Genomic DNA, 21,510 nt, shown 5'->3' with positions numbered 1-21,510 from the left:
ATTTAACTGATCTGTGCTAAGGATGTAAACTGATTTACAACTGGCCTCCCACCTTCATGTGGGCTAGGGACATAGCCTCCCCCTGCAAAAATGGAACAAAATATGTAAATAAAAATTGTGACTCCTTTAAAAAAGAGAGAGAGAACTCTTCTCTAGGAATGTCTAGGTCCTCCAATGTAATGCCTGAGTTAAAATAAACTGACCTAAGTAACTGGTATAAAAAGTCTCGGCTGGAATCCGAAAATATTATGGGATAACCATAATATGTATGGCTCTCCAAAATAAAATGAGAAAGAAGAGAAACAAAATCTTGGAAATTTTTGTTTGCTTTAATCAGTCTGAATGTGCCCAATTTTTCACATTTCAGGTCTTTTTATGGATTTTGGATGGAATCAGGGAGTTACATAAACGCTGTAGTTACATGGGTATGGATTGACTCTTGGCACAGTCCTACCCCTGTCCTCACAAGCTGTGAAGTAGCTGAGTGATGCTCCAGCTCCTTCCTGTGAGCAATCTCTAGTGTGACAGGCAGAGGCAGGACTCCATCGCAATCCCTCCTCTCATGCTGGAGATCCTTCTGTCATGGTCGAGATCCTTCACCTGAGGTTAGGTGCTGGTGGGACAATCAATCACAGCAGCTACTTCCTGGAAAGTGTGGATTGGAGAACTTCCACGGTTTCAGTTATGCCCTCTAAAGTAAGGAATATGTAGGGATTGTGAATACAAAACACTCCCCATCAGGATTCTGGTCCCAGTTAAAGTGTGTGTGTGTGTGTGTGTGTGTGTTTAAGTTTTTGGTTTCTGCCACCACTGACAAGGCCAAAAAAGTGTTGATCATTTTACTTGCACAGAGTAAATATAACCTTTACTCAAGATTAACTCACCCATGAGAAAATTTTCCTTAAAATGCTAGTTTGTGTATTTTTGTGGACATTTTTCAAGTGTGTGTTTTTCAAATGTGTACATATATCTGTGCACATGTCCAAATACCAAACTGCAGGTGTTTCATTTTGGATAAATTGGTTGACCATGTGATTAAACTTAACAAATATAAAGAGGCTAAGTGAGGATTCAAACCCTGATTACTTGAGTCGTAGTCCAATGCTCAAACCATGCTGGCTCTCATTCCAGGCTGTAGCAGCTGTAAAACAGTTAAATTCCAGGCTGGGGATTAATAGGAAAGGGACTGAAAATATAACTCTCCATACCATTAATATCTTTATAGAAATCGTGGTGTGACAACATGCACAACTCTTACAGTCACATCTCAAGGACTGTAAAGCTGGAAAATTAAAAGAGCAAATGAAGTGATCAAATCTGAAACACACTCATAACAAAGAAAGATCCCAGAAGTTGGAACTTTTTAGGTTGCCGGGTGGTGGTGGTGAATAAAAAATGAGACTTTTTAAAATAAAAACAAAAAAAATATTGGAATTTAAACTTTCATCCCTCTTTCATACTACTAGAGCCTGGGGTCATTCACTGAATTTGAATATTAGGAGATTCAGGGCAGGCAGCAGGATATACCACTTCACATCTATGGAAATGATTTCCACATGATATAGAAATACCTTCCATCTTGTACAGCTTTAAATATATATACATAATTGCCATTAGGCTATCAGTAGCTAATAGTCATGGTGGCTGTGTTTTATCCCCAAAATCAAAGAGAACATGATCCTCACTAACATCTGGTAAGGAATACAAGCAGGAAAGTGCTTGGGCTTCCTAGAAGCACTTGTGGGGCCTCTGAAAACAGGATAGTGGACTAGAGAGGCCTTTACTTTGTTTCACCAAGAATATATGTTCTTACATGCAAACAAGTTCAGTCATCTTGTACGAAAGTAAATTTTATTCAACACTATTAATCCACTGAAATGGGGTAAGGGGATAAGCCAAAGATTAATTCCTTTGGATCCTTCCTTGTTATACTGTCTCTTTGCATATTTTATGTTTCTTAATTTTCAAGAGAGAGATCCTGTGAAAAACCTGATAGGAAAAATGCTAGAATCATGGGCATAATATTGACTAACACCCCACACAGGAGTGAGGGAGCAAAGGGGAAAGAAGGGTACGATTTCAGCAAATGTATGGCCGTCTTCCTCATACTTGTGTTTGAAGGGGAATGATACACACAACAGTTTCCAACAGGCATTTGAGTTCCCTTTGGGTGTGAAGCAGTCTCTGGAGATTTCACTTTTGTTTCCCCTTGTGACCATGGTTGCCATAAGTTGACCCTTTATTTATTTCTGTAACTCCTATCATCCATCGAACACCAACTGAAGCTGAAATAAGGAAAATATTAGGAGAGATCTATGTTAAGAACCATCTAGGAAAGAAATGTAACCGTTAGCAAATTTCCTCACACAGAGCAGTGTGATTTAAATACCCTGGTTTGCCTTATTAATATTCTGCCACTTTAGAACATTATGCCAAAAAAAGATTGAGCATTACAGTCTTTGGGAAATTGTGGTAGCAATAAATATTTTTGGTTGGTGTCGTACAGCAACTCTGCTTAAGAATACAAGGTTAAATCCTACCAGCGAAGAAGAGCAACATGGCTGGTTGTCAAGTACTCTGATGCACAAAGACTACTGGCAATCCTGTTTTAGATGTTACTAATCTCCAATCAAAAATGGATATACCCTCTGTGGCTGAGCCAACAGCTACAAGAGTACTTTCTCCAGGTGGCAAACATTACATGACAGCAACTCCTGGAAACTAGAGGACGCAGAATGAAGGTTTTCAAAGGAAGCTAACAGTGCAATTCTAGGACATGGCCCAGCCTTTTAAAAGCGAGCCCTTCATTTAAAGCAAGATGTATTGCTTCTCAAGAATAGTTCTTAGAAAAATGGAAGACTTTTGTAACAAAAATCCCAATTAAAGTAGAATTCAAAGATATAGTCGTGTTATTCTGTAGAATCAGTACATAGAAAGATCTTGTAGCACTTTTGAGATTAACTGAAAAATTGGCAGCATGGGCTTTCGTAGACTTCAGTCTACTTCCTCAAATGCATCACATGCTGCCAATCTCTTTCTTTCAGTTAGTCTCAAAGGTGCTACAAGACCCCAATAAAGTAGTAACGGAGGACTCCTTTTCCCATTCCATAGCGGCAAAGAAGTTACAATCTAGCTGTTTGCTTATTTTATTATTTTGAAGTTAAACTCTACCCTTCTTTGAACTCATACTGTAGAATAGGGGTGGGAATCATGAAACCCTCCAGACTTCAATGCCAAGCATTCTTTAGTATTGACTATGCTGGCTAAGGCTGCTGGGTCAACATCTGGAAAACTGCATGCTTCTTGCCTGTGCAGATGACCCACTCTAGCATGAATGAATGCCAAAGAATTGGTTGATGCAACATTCAACTTTACAGTTCAATAGCAAAAATACTAGTTGCTATACTTCATACAGTAGTAATACTACAGTCGATCTCACCCAAAAACAAAACTAAACCTAACAAACTCTTGTTCTTCAAGCTTCAAATAATGGAAAACATATCAAGTGTTACCAAAAGAATTATGTATTTGCCTTGCCAGTTTGATTTCATGAGCCTTAAAAGAGGTATTAAGTGATAGTGTAACAATCTTTCCAGAGCAGGACTGGCAATCAAAGGTATCACTGAAAACAGAAGACAAGACAGTAGTTCCAATGAGGGAGCTAGAAAGGGGTCTGACTAGTACAAGAGCCACTTCTTGTCCTAAGTCACATTTACTCCATTTTGTTCTCAGCCAAATACTTTTTGATAATCAGATTACCTTTTATTGATCATGAGTACAAGAGCACCAAGCAGAAGAAAATATCTGACTCATACAACTCTAGGTGTGACATTCAGTCCCTTGCACCAACTGTACACACTGTTAACAGTGCCAGATAGCTTTATGCAAACAACAAATGTGGCTTCAGTGCAACAGAAATGAGAACGTACCTCTACTTGACTGAAAATCTAGAGGACTTAAAATCACTAAACTTGAAATGAGGTCATGCAGCTGATATTTACAAAAGAAACATTAAAGAGACTTCTCACAGGAAAGAACCAAATCCTGCTTAAATTCAAAAAAGCAAGTAATGTGTGACTAGACTCAAAAACAATCCTAGTGGATAGTATGCTCTTTCAGACCTGAATATGATGTTGGATAAGGCCCTTTAAAAGTAAGGGCCACACTGCAAGCAATCTCCACAATGACTAAAAACACATGCCATCTTCCCACATTAGAATGGTCTTATTATATCTCTGTTTATAGTGAAAGGCACAAGAATGATCTCATGGGGTAGACTCGGAGAAACTGGTATCTCATTTGCAAGCAATCCAAAGCACAGTCAATACACTTCAGACAGAGTACTCAAAATCCTGCTTGGCCAATCATATCAGAGGCAGGTAATTCAAGAAACACAAGAGTTCACCTTGAGCTACACAGAAACCTGACTAATACCAAGCCCTGCTATTTATTTACCTCACACCTGATATTAATTACTATGACAAGCAGCAGTCATGATCTCAGGTTGAGTGGTATTTTTCCTGTCACCTACTACCTGATCCTTCTAACTGGAAACAGCAGGGACTGAACCTAAGACCCTCTGCAGGCAAAACAATGTTTTTTTACTATTGAAGTGGGGGTTAAAATGCTTATCGGGCCCCCACTAAAATCCAGAGTGAAATAATAATGGTGACTATTATTTTATAATTGGCTTCACAGTCTACCATGTGTTTACCATGTATTTTCTGGAGTTTTGGTCCTTCAGTGCTTTGTATTCTATCCAAGAATCAAGGAATCCATGAGGTACGGCCAGACTGTATGGTGTATGTTTCAAGCAGTTTTGCACTTTGTAACTGTGGTATTGTGCAGCTGTCTATGGCAACCTTATTCAGATGCTTTGTCACTCCATTCTGAAATTCTTTGAGAGCACATCACCACTGGAACTACAATTATCTTTTTTCCACAGGGAATGAATTCTAGTTTCTAGGTCTCAATGTTACATAATCTTTTTTGTCTATTTATCCTGCTTTCCCTTGCATTCTATAATATAAAGCTTCATTTTTCTCTAACCACTCAATAAACTGGAATTATATAGTTGTTATTAACTATAACAATGTGATATCCCTTTAAATGGTTTGTCTGGGACAGAGGTGGGATTGCTTCATCATTCTGGACTGAATTTTCTATAAACTGAAGGAGATCCCCCTCCCCAATGAATACTGAGCCAAGAGTCATCCTCAACAGCCTGATTTTGACTCTGGTCCTGTCCACTGCTGTTGGATCCAACATGTACTGGCAAAAGTGATTTGGATCTTAACAGGAAAAATTGAGGTTCTCTCTTCCTGGTTTACAATAAATTAACAAGAAAAATAATCAATACAAGAAGATCTGGACATTATTACATCTTGCTCTTTGCATTTAAGTTTCATCAAAGCAAAGTAACAGTAGCATACTCTAATCTGTAGCCTGAGTGGTGCAGATCCCCCAACCTCATACAGCCGTCTCTGGATTCAGTAACATTTCCAGCTACATTCTGCAAGGATCTCATTTCCAGGTATGTCCCAATAACCCCTGGGTGTCCCCACAGGTACCTGTCACAGTGCATTTAAAGAAAAATAGCAGGATGTGTCTCCACTGATGCCCTCACTTTCCAGCAACTCAGCAATTAGCATGTTGTGGGGCTGCATGGCTTATAAATCAGGTTTCTGATGAAGGTAGTATCAGGTGTAGCTATGGAGACATAGCTTCCAGAGACATGTATGTCTCCTGATGTAGGATTGCAGCCTAAATATTATTTTAAAAGAAAAATCAACAAAGCAAGTCACATAAGTATTACTCTGAACATCCTATACAGAAAGCTTATTTCTTGTATTTTGTAAATATAATATGAATTTTGGCAGAACCTTGTCAGAGAAGTTCAGTCTTTACCACATCCAGTCCCACCTCCATTATTCTAATTTCCCTTGGAAATCTGGGCTGCTGGGAGAGCTCAAATGCTGTCACTTACTAGCTTCAAGCGTTCTCCAAGGTCCTTAAACCAATAGTCACCTAGCAGAATCCTAGAAAGAAGGAAGGGAGAGAAAGAGAAAGAAGAGCACAGACACATCCACACACACACAGGAAACACATGCACAGTTCAGTCAGCAGGACATGCTCATGCTATTATGTTAGAAAACATTCTACTGAGGGAAACTTGCTGAAGTTGTTGAAAGATGCTGCACTCCGCAGTAGGACCCAACAACCTCTTACCTCCCTACCTAAGTAGTACTGGCTACCCAGAAAATTATTAACCCAAGCTCACACTCCTCTTGATTTAGTGAGAAACAAATACAGTACCTCAGTTTGGAGGGATGGAAGGAAAGAAGTATGTATAGGAACCGTAACAAAGAGTGAGACAGGTGTGGAGATAAGAGTGCAAAGAAGGGAAATGTCCATGCTTCCTCCCCTCCTGTTCTCGTGTGCCTGTACATCTTCTCTTAAAGGTGGCTGTGGCAGGGAGGCCCTAATTCAGAGAAACTAATCATAAACCATATTTCTTTCAGTGAAGTTTAGCGTTGCATTGGTTTCTAAGAGATTTAGCGGCACATATTCATGATTAATGTTAGTTGCTCCAAAGTGAATTGTAGACTCACAGAGCTGGTACCACAATAACGATGGAGCCCTGGTGGCGCAGTGGTTAAATGCCTGTACTGCAGCCATTCACTCAAAACCACAAGGTTGCGAGTTCAATAGCAGCAAAAGGGCCCAAGCTCGACTCAGGCTTGCATCCTTCCAAGGTCGCTAAAATGAGTACCCAGACTGTTGGGGGCAAATTAGCTTACTTGCTAATTAGCTTACTTGCTGTTCACCGCTATGATCTTTGGAATAGCGGTATATAAATAAAACAAATTATTATTAATTATTATTATTAAAAACAGTGGTGTTCGACCCATCACTTCCCACTGAGTTCTCAAAATGGCACATCAGCAAATTGATGGAAAGAGCAAAAACCTAGCATAGTGGTGAGATTTTACAATGCCTAACAGTTAAATAATCTGAGATTACACCATGGTCATTTAAATGCAAATATCCTATTTATTGGCAGACTGTATAATATGCATTAGAGAGAAGTCACTACTGAAAAAAAATATTACTACAAACTATAAGTGTACTGTATGTGACCAAGTTATGATTAGGCTGAATGAAAATCAAAAGGCAAGTAAGAGTCAGTATTACAGGAAATGACAGTGATGATGTTGTGTGCAAATTTACCCAGATAGTACTCTCTGCCCTATAACTTTGAAAGAGTCAGATGACGTATAAAGCAATTTACTATTCCAGATTGCATAGCTGAAAAATCACATTAAAAATCACATATCAACCAAATACATTATTTCCCACAAAATAACAATTTACTAGCACAGTTGCAGAGAAATTGAAAATAGGCACATGGGCTTTTTCTTCTTCTAATAATAGCTATAAACCCTTGTCTGCCATTCAGATTCACCAATGAGTTCACTTGCAGGAGTAACTGTTTTCTTGTAAAGAAGTTATTCCTCCTATGGCCAGTAGAGGGATTTCTTGCAACTCCCTTTGGTAAAACTGTGTTCACTATTATTATTTGTTTGTTTGTTTTATTTTTATCCTGCTTTTCTCCCAAAATGGGACCCAAGGCGGCGAACATATATAAACATAAGTTAAAACTGTACAATTAAAATCATAAAAATATAAAAATTACAAATATAATTTTTAAAAACATGCAGAGTTAAAATTAAAAATTCCAAGTCCAACCCTCTCGTCTCCCAATAAAACCAAGCTTGCCAGATCTCAAAAGGCCTGTTTAAACAAAAATGTCTTTGCCTGCCTACGAAAGGCCAGCAGTGGGGGGCCAGCCTAGTCTCCTGTGGAAGGGAGTTCCACAGGGAAGGAGCAGCCACTGAGAAGGCTCTCTCCCGGGTCCTCACCAGGCGAGCCTGGGATGGTGGTGGGACTGAGAGAAAGCCTTCTCCTGAAGATCTTAGAAGGTGAGGATTTTGCCAAACCTTGGTGAAATTAAAATAAAGTACAAAAATGAAGTGTACATGATGTGCAGTAACATGTAAGATTAAAGGGCAGGTGTCACTATTTTACAATGTACTCAGATAGTTTGGGATTCCAGACTAGCATGAAACATAAGTAGAACTAGTAAAACGTCTCTACATGACAACTACTACAACAACTACTACTACTACCACCACTTTATTTTATTTTTAAAATAACAATACAACCAAACCTCAGCATTCAACCTCTCTTTATGGATGTACCAAAAATAAAAATAAAAATATAAAGCTAGCATGGTCATAAAGTGGCAGAATACTCTCACATAATCACAAGAAAGTCATCCTTGGCCTGAAAAAGACAGGCCAAATAGACAAGTGCAAGTCCGATCTGGCAGCGTTCACACCAGGACCACAGGAACCACATGTGCCTGGTCCTGATCTGGGCTGCCACCATTGTCTTAAACTGGACTGCTGGTTCTTTCTGGATAACAGACTTCTGGGCATGCCCTGACTCCTCTTCTCCCCCTAAAAATGCCAGGGGATCCTGCAGAATGATGTGGGCTATAATGTGGGAGTGTGAAGATCCCTGCAGGTGGTGCCCTGAAGCCTTTTACTAGAACCTTGGAGTCGTTGTCGATGAGGTTAGGGTCCACAAAGGATCGATGCAGGGCTGAGATCTGTGCGCCTGAATCCCTGTATGCTACCACCTCCTTGTCACCCACCCACAGGGTGTGTCTGAGGTGTGCGGGAATCATGGTTGGATCAGGATCCACTGTTGTACCAGATTCAGCCACGTGAGGTTTGGCCTGAGCCATAACATGTATCATGCTAGAGTTCTGTGGGCACTGAGCCCTAATATGGCCTAATTGTCCACAAGAATAGCATTTAGGTGCCTCTTTGGCCTTAGGTTTACCTTGCGAAGACGATGAGGGATGTTGAGACGCTTGTGGTTGAGAGGGTTGAGGCTGGCGAGGCTGTTGAGGTGGATTGGGTGCAGCAGCCTTAGGATGCTGAACTTGGGAGTTGTCCTTGCGAGGGAAGTGATGAGCAGGCAGGGGTTTCTTGGGATGGCCTGCATTGGGCAATGCAGGCAGGTCCCCTCTAAACTCCCGGTACCGGCATGCCGCCTCTGCTGCTTGTTGCATGTTGCTAGGATTCTTGTCCAGCACATATTGGACCACCTCCGGGGGATAATGTGCAAGGAACTGCTCCAAGTCGATGAGGAAGCAGCTTGCTTCAAATGTGGTGGCCTTAGCTACTTGAAACCAAAGCTCCCTTCTCCGTTGGACTGCATAAGCCAGGTTGAAGTCAGATGAGTTTGGTTTCCTGTCCGTTTGTCTGAAGCGTCTCCTCGCCGCTTCCGGGGTGAGACCAAGGCGTTGTCGAGCCCTTTCCACAAAGAGGTGGAAATTCTGCTCATCCTCCCGTGCCATGCTGGCGTCGATGTCGCGAAGCATTCCTGACAGCTGTGGGCGAAGCTCATTCATGTATTGGTCCTCTGGAACACCGTGGGTCCTGCATACCCGCTGAAAACTTTCCAAGAAACTCTCAAAGTCGTCGCCGTCTTTGTAGGTGGGGAAGCGTCGGTGTCGCCCTTCATCACGCACCAGCAGCGGCGCTTGTGGCTGGCCTGGGTTGCGACCAGCACGTAGTTCTGCCACCTGGCGTTGCAATTCTTCGGTCTGCACTGTCAGCTGGCGCTGTCGCTCCTCCGCATCCTGGCGTCGTTGTTCAGCCATGTCACGTCGCATCTCTGCGAACATTTTCTGCTGCATGTCTGTGAAAATTTTCATCATGTGAGTCCACCCATCCACGTGGGTCGGGGATGGCGGGCTCGGAGACGGAGACGCAGCTGTCTCGTCCTCCCTTGAGGTGTGTTGGGTTTTATCAGCCATGGTAGTGACCTTGCCAGAGCGTAGGTGCATAGACTAAACAACTAACTATAAAGTATAACGCGAAAGGGCCAATAATAAAACAACAAACACAATGGCTTGTATGAATTGAGCATGCAGAACAGCTGGTCTGCTGTGAGTCAGAGAGGGAAGAGGGATAGGGACACAAGCAGCTCAGGCTAGCTTCCCCCCTGCAGTTCTCCGACTCTGCCACTAGATGCTGTTCCCAGGCGTCAGTGCCACAGGAAAAAACTGGTCTGTTTAAAGCCCACTGACCCCTCCTTTCCTTTAGCTAGAGAAAAGAAACAGCCCCTCCTTGAGTGGGCTAAAAGTCCCCCTCCCCTTTCTTAGTCAGACAGAAAGAGAAAGACCACAGAAACAGGAAATTCACCTTTTGGTCCTGCGAAGAGGCCAAGCACTTAATGGCACCTTTGATTGCCCTTTGCCAGCCAGGCAAGAGGATCAAAGGGATCTCTGAGTTGCCCCTAGCAACTCCTCCGTGATTCCCTCCTCCCCTTCACTTGGAGAGAGAGAAAAGAGAGAGAAAAGGAAGAGAGAAAAAAAAATCACTGGCGACTTTGCAATTTCTTTGTCTCCAGCACACCTTTAGCAAAGTGATCAGATCACAGCTTTTTAGCAAGCTTGATCTCTGCCTGTTAGGTTTACAGGGATGCTGTGGGCAGAGCCACCCCCCTTTCTGCAACCAGCTCAAACACACACACAGGCAACAGGAGCCACCCGACCCTACCCCCTCCTATCACCAAGGAGAGAGAGCAGGAAAGAAAAGCAAAACTCAAGCCTCTTTTCAGTTTGAAAAGGCTTCCTCACCCCAGAGCAAAGAACAGAGTAACATCAAGTGAAAGAGCCAGCACTATTTCTCCTTAGCCCTTCGTCAGTAGAGCACAAGTGAGAGAGTGTGGGGAGAGATAGAGAGAAAGAGAGAAGAGAACTTCTTCAGAGCATCAAACTGAAAGCCATCTCATCTCCAAAAGCGGAATACACTCTTGCCCCCGCAAGCAATGTTTCCAACAGTCCGAAAACCACCGCTGCCACCATGTGATGATCCCTGCAGGCAAAGCCCTGTGCGTGACTATTACTCTCAGGGGATCCCTTTACAAAAATAACTTTTCGCTGCCACCTCCCAGTGAATGAATTATAATTATATTTTTATTGTAGCTCCACAGCTACCCCTTCCTCACACACACTGGGACTTGTGAGGAATAGAGAGAGAGAGATCTAGTTTCCTTTCTTGCCAACCCAGAACAACCAGTAGCCGAGCCTAGGCACGTGTATAGGAGCATAGAGATAGCAGATGTTTTTTTAAGAAAGAAGTTTATTTTAAAAAGGGATAGAATAGGATAGAAAGAATTTATATCACTCTTGCAAAGCCTCCTTGCCTTGCAGGTTAAAGAACATAGTTACAGAGTTCATTCCAGACAAGCCATTGTTGAAAATAACAAAAAGGCCTAAACGCACTAGCTAACACATTCCTAACTACTCACGGAAGATAGGATTTATAGTCCTTTTGAGTTCTTGGAATCAGGGAGCTGGCTCCTTGCCATCTCTACCTGCATTCCCGAGTCTGTGTTCCCCAGACTCCAAGAGACATCATCTGGTTCCCCCTCAGGAGAGGATCAAGGGAGAGACAAAGGAGCGCATGGCCTCAAAGGGCCTTTTAAAGATTTCCCATAGAAAGTTCTTGAATCTCGCGGTCCTACTCTCTGATTGGTCAGTTAGACCTTACATCAGCTATGATGCTACAGCTCATTAGCATGTGATGTCATCTCTCATTAGCATGTTCCTCCTCCCCGATTAACCCCTTATGGTTCAGAAGAAGTTCCCAGATGATTGGAGGACCAGTCATCACAGGGAGAGAAGCTAGTTCCTCAAAAATCAGGTGGAAGCAATTTCCATGAACCATGTTGTAGTCATGAGGGAGGTGCCAGGTCCCCTTCTACCAGACATTCAAAGTGGTTTTAGCATAGAGGACAACAACAACAGTTACCATGGAGAATCTCCTATCACCAGCTAATTTGCACATATTTACATCTGTATCTCATGCACTGAATGGTTTTATAAATTTACTTGTTGTAGACAATTAGAACTATGCAGCCATCTCAAAGTTAAGCTTCTTATGAATTAACAGGGTTTTAAGGGTGCTGAGGGTATTCCTATCTCTCATCTCCATCAATTTAGCATTAAAATCTTAATGTTTTAGTTAAAATTCTATTGAAGAAGCCCTGTTCATGAAGGATTATTGTTCATATACAGGCTGGAATTCTGATTAGTCATTATGCTAGCACTTGTACCTTTTTAAGGAGGTATCCAGTACACATTTAAGGAGTTCCTGATTTGATTGCAGTATGACAGATCTCTTAAAGGTCAGTCCAATGTGTGAACACAGCTCCACTTTCACCCATAGAACATTCCTGCAATGTTGCCACTGAGTAATGCTCTGTCAGCATTGGAAAAGGTCTCTGATAGACATGGCATTCAATATTTGGTTTTTAACCATTAGTTGGAATATTTTAGTGATTTATTACACTCATACAATGGGCTCTTGGCATCCACTGGGGTTTGGTTCCACGACCTCCTGTGGATACCAAAATCAGTGGATGCTCAAGTCCCACTAAATACAATGGCATAGTAAAATGTTGTCCCTGATATAAAATGGCAAAATCAAGGTTTACTTTTTGGAATTTATATATTTTTGAATATTTTCAAGCTGTGGATGCTTGAATCTGTGGGTAAAGAATCTGTGGATACAGTGGACCAGCTGTATTAAACAATTCCTTATCCAGCCCCAATATTTCCTACTTTGGAAACAGGCACCACATTGGGAAGAGTGCTTTCTCTCTTTCCACAAACTTTTTAATGGATTTGGACAGGAATGCTCTTTGTCGCAGTGAGAAAACAGAACAGGACTGATAACACTGATAGATGTTACAGATTTTCCAGGATTTTACATATAATATCATAATGAATACCATTTTTTAAAGTCTTATTTCAGGAATCATGGGTAAAAAACCCCAGAGTGTTGTAATCAGTGGGCCTGATAGTACTGGATCATAGTAAATAGATGAAGGATTTGCTGAAATACTAGCCTAAGTTATCTACCACAATATACACATTTCAGGAAATTTCTAGAATCAATAGATGAATTGATTACATTTAAATGAATTAGAGATTATGGCAAATATTATGTGCCACACTTGTGAAATGTTCCAGGTGACATTCTAGTCGCCATGTCAGCAGCTGTCCCAGGTCTGCAGGTGAATAGGTAACTTGTTGTGTAAAGAGGTACTGAAGTGGAGACCTCCTTATGCAAGTATATAAGAAGTACAGCCACAGGTGTATCCCAAAGTTATGCCAGCGTAATACTTCAACAGGGTTCTGGCCTATCTCTGCCGTGTAACAGGTTGATATTTAAATAACAAAACTTTCTTGCGTGCTCAGTCCTGGAATTTTCACAGCATAACTCCCACTGCAGTGTACTTCAAATGTATGTATTTAATGCTCCCATACAATCAGTCTCTGATCCTGCAGTTTTAGAGTCTATGCCTACAATAACATCTATGTCATCAATATGTTATATGGCTGCTTGGTTTTCTGTCTGTTTTATTTGTAAAGGTTTAATAATGGTTTGGATCCTTACTTGCTTGAAAGTTTAAGAGGCAACACTTTCAAAGCAGCTTCAGATAAACTGCATGCACTAAACATGCAGTAGTCCATGCAACATGAGCAATTAAAGCAATGTTTCTTCTCTCTGTAATTACCCAAATGACAGTTGCTTGTGAGGTTGAGGAATAATAATCTCTTAAAATTGTAATCTTGCTACCTAGAGAGACGTATGATTACAGATTGAAGAACATCTTTAATCCTTCCATTACAACAATCAATTGCTCTGTCCTTGACCATCACACCAGTCCATAATAAGTGTGGTCACGCAAGTATAGATCTCACTGTTTCCAAGGTTTATTTTTAACATCAGCTCATTCTCTTGCCTGTAAAAATGTATAGGTTGGTGACATTTATTAAATATTTAAAAGCATCATTTTGATCCCTCCTTTAAAAACCCACTAGCCCTTTCTGGTATTAAGTTTGTGAGACCAATCCAAATACTGATGATAGTTTGGAAAACAATAAAAAGAATTAATGCTGATGCAGCCTTTCATCACAATGTAAGAATAGTTGCCCTCTTCTTTTACTGTGGCTGGGTGGAAGACACATAAGCCTTAAGATCACAACACCTTTCTGTTGCTGGCACAATCATAACACCAAACTAGCCCTCTGAATTTAGTATTCCTAAATAGAAAATAGCCATGTTATAGCTAGGAGTGGATTCATTTGGCCAGCCTAAGATTAATGGATGCCTTTTCTTTTAGCCTGGATAAGTTGGCATCTTTTATTAAATGGAAGGGGCCTCCTTATTGTTTTCCAGAAGCTCATGATTCTGGCCTCCTTAACTGCCTAGTGATTGATGGTAGGATGATGAACAGATGATAGGAGCAACTAGCCTCCAGGAAATTACCAGAATAACTCTTCTGACCAGGCCCACAGAGAGAGAAATGAAAACAGACTTGAGTCCATCTTGGTCAAATTAGAACAGAGCCACTAAATGAATGGGATTAACATAAATTATTGATCCACCAGTGAAAAACTGATATTCAATAGATCTACTCTAGTTAGGATTACCAGTATGATTCAGGACACAGTTTTCATCTGCATTTAGAATACTCATGCAAACTGGCCCAGTGCTATCATCTGACCAGCAGCAAGTCTTTAATTCCTCTGCACAATCTCAGAAAGAAAGATTTCCCTCTGCCTGTGTGCTGAAGATGCTTTAAGTGGCAAATTCTGGTATCAATATTTAAAAGCTTTCCTTACAGAGAAAAAAGTATTATATACCAGATTATATACCAGCCTTCAGCAACTTGATGTCCTCCAGAGTCAGATGATTCCCCACTGATCCTAGTCTAGGGAAGAGCAGCTGCAAAACAGGGCACAGACCATTTGTCCTTCCTATGCTGGCTGGCGGCCTGCAACAGCTCATTTCAGCATGCCTGAAGTGACATGATATCATTTCCAGCCACCATTCTGGCCAATTTTTGGCTGATTTTTTCATTTTGTGTGTTTTGGTTTGGGGAAGGTTTGACAGGTGGGGAGGGGGCAATTAGAGGAGCAGTCTTGTCTAATGTGAAGTCAAAGGCATCCATAGTTTTTTCTGGGTTTTCTGGGTTGGTATCCATAGTTTTTTCTGGGTTTTCGGGCTATGTGGCCATGTTCTGGAAGAGTTTATTCTCGACATTTCACCAGCATTTGTGGTGAAAAAAACTTTTCTTTTTATGCAGTTTTGGAAGATTTGGGGTAGTTTGGGGACAAAAAAAAATCATCCCCAAATCATCCGGAAAACAAGCTAATTTTTTTTTGGGGGGGGGGCAACTGATAGGTTTGAGAGGATTTGGGTTGGGGGGGGGGAGTCTGTGAGCTGCACTTAAGTATCCCAAGTGCTGATGCAGCCTATGAGCTGGACTTTGTTCACCCCTGGCATAGTCCATGGAGATGGTAGAATTTGGACTTAAAGTCATCTGGACTGCACAGGGTCAGGAAAGGGTGCTCTGTAAGACCTATAGGAAGCACTGTCTGTATTCTTCAGAAGATCTAGCCTTTAATAGCCAGGTGTTACTCCATCCCATTCCTCTTTTATTAGCAGAGGGAATATGCACTATAAGGAAATAATAAGTGCTTACTTTGCTTAATGTATAACATAATGGAATTTGGGTTATCTTAATGCAGTTTTACCTTTCTCAGAGCCATGTGCAAACTACACATTCACAGTATAGTTTTCAGATGCCCAGATTATGTAGAGGTATATTGGGCAAGCACTTAAGTCATTGCCCCCAACAATCCAAAATTATTATGTTATAGCTTCCATTACTATAATCTTTTATTTCAGGCCAGAGAGTTATGTTATGCCTGATACTGTTAAATGCCCTCCACAAAAACAGGGCTCTACAGTCTTGACAAATTCTGGACTTAATAAAGCATTCATGCTTGTTAGCTCTGAACTTCACACTCATCTGCATGAGAGCAAAGTGGGACATTGTCTACAAAAACTGACTGGCCAACAAACACTTGCCAACAGGAGCAAACTTCAGGAACTTTGCAATGACAGCTAACAAAGTACTACAGTTCCAATCTGAACAGAATTCCAATTTGCTTTGCTTTTATGCATGCTGTGAATGCCAAGTTCACACAGAAAGGGAGAGAAGAGATAACAATAAATAAATAAATAAATAAATAAATAAATAAAGAATTACAGGCAAGAGAAAGCAAACTTATTTCCTCACAAAATACTCTGAATTATCCTGGGGCATCTTACCTGAACACATCTACAATGGAAAGGTACGACACTCTGCAATCCTGAAATGTCTGGTTTGACAAGAACGAAGCACATCTTATGAGCAAACATTTTAGAAAGGAATGTTGCAGAACAAAGAAGCCTATGAACTACAAACACATACTCCAGACTGTCTACGAAAGAGCATTCTCTAAAAGGCTGCTCTACCTTCTATTACTTAAGAAAGATACTTTGTTATTGTACTCAGTACATCTAGATTAGAGGGTTACATCACCTGGCTGTTATTGTTAGGCATCAGCAAAAGCAGAGTCTGCAATTTGATAAATGTAGGATTCAGTAGACAAACCCTGTTTACTAGATAAAACCAAATTAGCCAAACAAAAAGCTGCACAATGGCAAAACAATATACTGAAAACAAACAAACAAACAAAAAACAGAAACTGAACAACCTGAGAGCAAGTACCAACAATGCAGACACCAGACATTGGTCATCCTGAGACAGTTCAGCACCATAGGAATACACACAAATCCCACGTGCATTTTTGCCTTTGTTAAGAAAGCTGGAAAATTTGTCATAAATTAATCTGCCAAAGTTCCAAGTCACAGTCAGTCTAAATGCCACCAAACTGGATATGGTCATGATAATGAAAGTACATAATTGTCCTCCACACCCAAATCAACACCATCTTATCTGACACAGAAAACCTGATCCATTTAGTGGGGCCACACACAGATAACAGACAGACCCTTGAAGACCTGAGCAACCCATGATGTTCTTGGCATGATCTTAGAGCGTATGTTGAAGCCCACCGGCACAAGCTGGGAGGACCTTGGTACCATCTCTAATTCAGAAAAAGTGTCTGTTGGGCAGCAAACTAAGGGGGCCAGTCACACATGTGGTTTTTGTACAGAGAGATTTGCATCTGTGAGTTGATTCAAAATTGATTCACCATTCTTACTACGTTTTAAGGCAACAAATCTCTCTATGGCATTTAAATCTGCTCTGAAGTTCCCATTTGCCACCATTCCAGATCAAAATGGAGGTGCCTCCATTTCCTGAACAGTGGCTGTGTGATCCAAATTGATCCGATACCTTACTCACACTATCAGAGATGCGGATTGTTGCAGTTCATAAAAAAGGAACCGCTGAGGGATCTTGTCCCAGATGCACAGGTTTGAATGGGCTTTTCAGTTGTCCCCCCGCAAACGGCATCAAGTACAATCGGTATAAGTCTGAATGACAGGGAAATAACCCGGTTTCATAGTGTGAATGGGGCTTAAGAAACTTCTATCTAAAGCAGCCATCTTCAAATGTATACACTCAAGGCTGGAAAACTAGGAACTTCCTGGCTTGGATGCCTTGAGAGAATCATGGTATAGTGTGCTTTTTAAACAAAGTTGCTTACTTAATTGTTTTAAGTTTTTAGTGGGATTTTGTTTTAAATTTTTGTAAGCCATTTTATGTTTCATGAATTAAATGATTAAATAAATAAATAAATAAATAAATGTAAACTACTGTCTAATGTGTTGAAAACTGGGAGAGATTTATTCCTGCTCTGTTTAATACAGCCATTCTCTGCAATAAAAGCAGACTGCTCCAACTGCTGCAGTGACTAAGGATGGCATCTCTCCTTTGAATGACTGTCTTGGGTCGGTAATGCACTGGATGAGGAAAAAAACTCAAGTTCAATCCAGAGAAAATGGTCGTACTTGTGATAGGAACCCCAAATCCAGGGAAGGAGCTTTGTCAGCTGGTCCTAGACTGGGTCACACTTCCCCTAAAAGACTATGTCCACAGCTTAGGCGTATTCCTGGACTTGTTCCTTCAGTTGTCATCTCAAATAGAGTGCTTGCTATCAACTTCGGTTGATATGCTAGCTGCATCCCTACCTGGACCGGGGGGGGGGGGGGACCTTGAAACATTGGTACATGTGCTGGTAACCTCTCGTCTTGATTTCTGCAATGCACTGTACATGGGGCAGATTGGTCACCAGTATATCTAGGTTTGACCATATAACATGTGTTTTAAAATCTCTTCACTGGCTGCTGATCAGGATCCGGGCGCTGTACAAGGTGTTGGTTATTACCTTTAAAGCCCTACATGGCTTGGGTCCAGGTTACTTGCAGGAACACCTCTCCCTACATAATCTACATGTGAGTGTACAAAAAACTTTTAGATGACCTGAGATTTAAAAGAGACATGTATAACAAATGGAAGAAGGGGTAAATCATCAAAAGAAATACAAATTAATAGCTAATACTTCTAGGGGGAAAGTCAGAAAAGCTAATGCTCAGAATGAGCTCAGGCTCGCTAGAAAGGTTTAAAAAAAGGGGGGGTTGCTTACATTCAGAGCAAAAGAAAGAACTAGGAAATGACAGGCCAACTGTGTAGAGAAGAGGGTGAAATGCTAACAGGACATAACTTTAAGTAGATGATGAAGACAATGAGATAATTTAAGATTTCCCATACTTCTCATACATCTTTGCTTCATTAATTAATTCATAATCATTAATTAGAGTGGAGATTACAGCCAAGAAATCAGAAGACGACTAGGCCTGGGAAGGGCAGCTATGAAAAAAGTATTCATAAGAAGGTAACCAAGATGGTCAAAGGTATGGACAAGCCTTATGAGGAACAACATAGGGATCTGAATACAATTAGCTCAGAGAAGATTGAGACGTGATATGATAGCTATCTTTAAATATCTGAGAAAATGTGATGCAGATAATGGAGTGAGCTTGTTTTCTGCTGCTCCAGAAACTACAAGAACTGATGGATTCAAGTTATGAGAAAAGAGATTCTACCTAAACATTTTTATTGTAAGAGTTATCTGCCTCAGAAACTCTCCCTCTTTAGAAGTCTTCAAACAGTACAATGTGGTGGTCAGATGTGAAAATCTGTCAGCATCATTTCTTCTACATTTCTCAGAATTCCAATGAAATCCCATTCCCATTCCATATTGGGTTGAGAAATTCTCCCCACACCCCCAATTATTTAATGCAAATGTTTTCCCTGTGTTAAAAGCCTGCTTGTGCACATTTTCTGAATATACACATTTTTAGTTGTGTACACTCTTCAAATATGGTTTTGTGTGCAATTTTATTTTAATACATTGCAATCCTCAGAAATATACAGATTTCTTGGGCAAACTGTTTTGTATCCCTTGCCTGTTGTCTGTCTTGTGAGGTAAAAAATGAATGTTTTCATAGGGAAATACAAACTTAACACATTTCTTTTGCATCCTTGGTCATCTTAAGACTGGAACAATCAATTTCACATCCCCATTCAGCCATGAAATGCACTGACTGAGATGGCCAGAAAGGCAAGATAAGGCTCCTGTGCCTTTCTCAGACATGAGAAAAGAGAATTTTTCTCCTTCTGTAGGATAAAATAGGAAGGGGAAGGAATCAACCATGAATCTCAAGAGAAGAACAGAATTAAAATCTTATGAAATAAAATCTCTTACCAAAAGAGTATGTGTTTGAATAATACACAACACTGTGGTATAAGAAAATCAAGGAAACATTTCTTACTGCCGCCTTTTAATTATCATGAAGGTTAAATATCAGATAAGATTGAAAGGTTGGATGGGGGATCTTGGAGAATGTTGCACACAAAGGTTTGCTCTCTTGATTGTTTGACCTTCCTCAAAAGCAATTTTTAAAGAAAGGGGCAGTGTGTGTGTGTGTGTGTGAAAAAGTATTAGCCTGGTTCCAGTGAATTTGAAAACTTGCTAGCTTCATTGTGTTCCCTTCATCTTCACTCCATGATCAGAAGAATATTTTAATGTGTTTTTTTCACAAGCACATTCCAGACTAATTTTCCTGTCTGTAAAAAGCAAGAATAACTCAGAGGAAGAGAAAAGAGACATTGTGTTTTAGTGATGGTTAGCACAATACATACAGATACATAGGACTGCATTCCAGCACTCTCACTAGAGTTGTCTATCAGGCATCTAATGCAGGGTATTCTCTACCAACCCACACAAAATAATACCATGGCAAAAGCCAACTGCCTATGTTTGTAACTAGCTGTAGAATATATATATTCCAGAGAAATGGGTAAGGCCACAGTAAAGAGTATGGGGTTTTTCTCTTATAAACTTCCCCCCTCTAGATGCACCATTAAGTTTGCACACAACTCACCTGCAACAAAAACAAAGCCAAATGTGGCAAGTGTAAGTGATGATCCACTGCTGATCATGCTGATGAGCAACTTGAACAAAGGATATAGCAGCAATAAGGCCCAAAAAAGCCAGTTGAATAGAGTCCATGGCCGCCGAGGTGGCACTATTGGAGTGCCAGGGTAGACTCCTGTTCTGTAGTATTCCTCTTGAAATGAATCCTTATTAAGGAGGAAAAGATGAGAGTGACATCAGTGATTAGGAGATACATCAGTCCATACATACACATTTCCTCCTTTGATATGCACAAATTATATATGCTCTCCTTATTAAAATTCTTTGCCATTCTGTCACTTTCTCCTAAATTGGTCCAGAAATCCAAGAATGTATGTATACACAGGGAAGAACTGACTCAAGTCACAGTTTAGCTGTCATTATGCAATGATCCCAAGGGGGCAACTATGACAGCATTAAATTTCTGGGAATATAACCCTAGAAGTGCAATGGTGCAATTAGAAGTTGGTTTATTATGTTGTAAATTCCCAACAAGATGCCAGCTGTTGTTAATAATAACAGTAATAATAGTAATAATATTGCTGTTTATTCTAAGCTTTTCTTGTCCTTTGAAGTAGTTTTTACTGTCCAGAGAGACTGATTGCTGAGCAGCTATATGGCACTCCTCCCTCTCTGGTTATGGAAACACTGCAGCAAAAAACAAAAACAAAACCATTTAAAAAAAGTCCAAGTAACATGTACAGTTGCCTACACTCCACTTTTTTATGTCAGGGGTGTGCAGCTGCAGGGGCAATTTTCAGTCCACAGTGGTACTGAAATTACCAGTTCTTTTAATACCCTTGGATGATGTTCATCCGGCCCTGGAAACTCAAATTCATTTAAGTGTAGCCAGGTATTCTTTATCTATTTTGTGCTGCATTTCCCCTACATCATCATCTGCTCCATTTTCTTCAGGTTGAACATTGTTCTTTTGGGAAAAGACAGAAGAAAGAAGATGTTGATTAGTTCTGTCTTTTCTCTGCCCCTTGTTAGCATTTCTCCATCTTCACCATGAAGCAGCCCTACCATTTCCTTATTCTTCCTTTTGGTACGGACATAACAAAAAAAACACCCACTTATTA

General features: G+C 40.6%; 1 protein-coding gene across 13 annotated transcripts in view; it reads right to left on the bottom strand.

The window, feature by feature from the left end:
• Positions 1–328: 328 nt before the first annotated feature.
• The window catches only part of AGPAT4 (1-acylglycerol-3-phosphate O-acyltransferase 4), a 73,269-nt gene continuing 52,087 nt past the window's right edge, over positions 329–21,510 (bottom strand). For 5 of the 13 annotated variants that reach the window (XM_089530076.1, XM_089530075.1, XM_089530079.1 and 2 more), the window contains 2 exons: positions 20,397–20,595; positions 7,362–9,774 (listed from right to left, as the gene is read on the bottom strand). In XM_089530076.1, coding sequence (XP_089386202.1) covers positions 8,456–9,774; positions 20,397–20,595 — 1,518 coding nt within the window. In that variant the 3' untranslated portion in view covers positions 7,362–8,455. Of the gene's footprint in view, positions 2,286–5,570; positions 5,764–5,986; positions 6,039–7,361; positions 9,775–12,965; positions 16,126–16,207; positions 16,322–19,793; positions 20,080–20,396; positions 20,596–21,510 lie in introns of those variants that run through there. The other 8 variants (XM_089530080.1, XM_089530087.1, XR_016281742.1 and 5 more) reach the window with 7 other exon arrangements.

Source organism: Sceloporus occidentalis, unplaced genomic scaffold, assembly GCF_023333645.1.
Source record: "Sceloporus occidentalis isolate IW3139 unplaced genomic scaffold, rSceOcc1.0.p SCAF_6, whole genome shotgun sequence".
Classification (NCBI taxonomy): Eukaryota; Metazoa; Chordata; class Lepidosauria; order Squamata; family Phrynosomatidae; genus Sceloporus; species Sceloporus occidentalis.
This window is presented reverse-complemented; position numbering and strand designations above follow the sequence as displayed.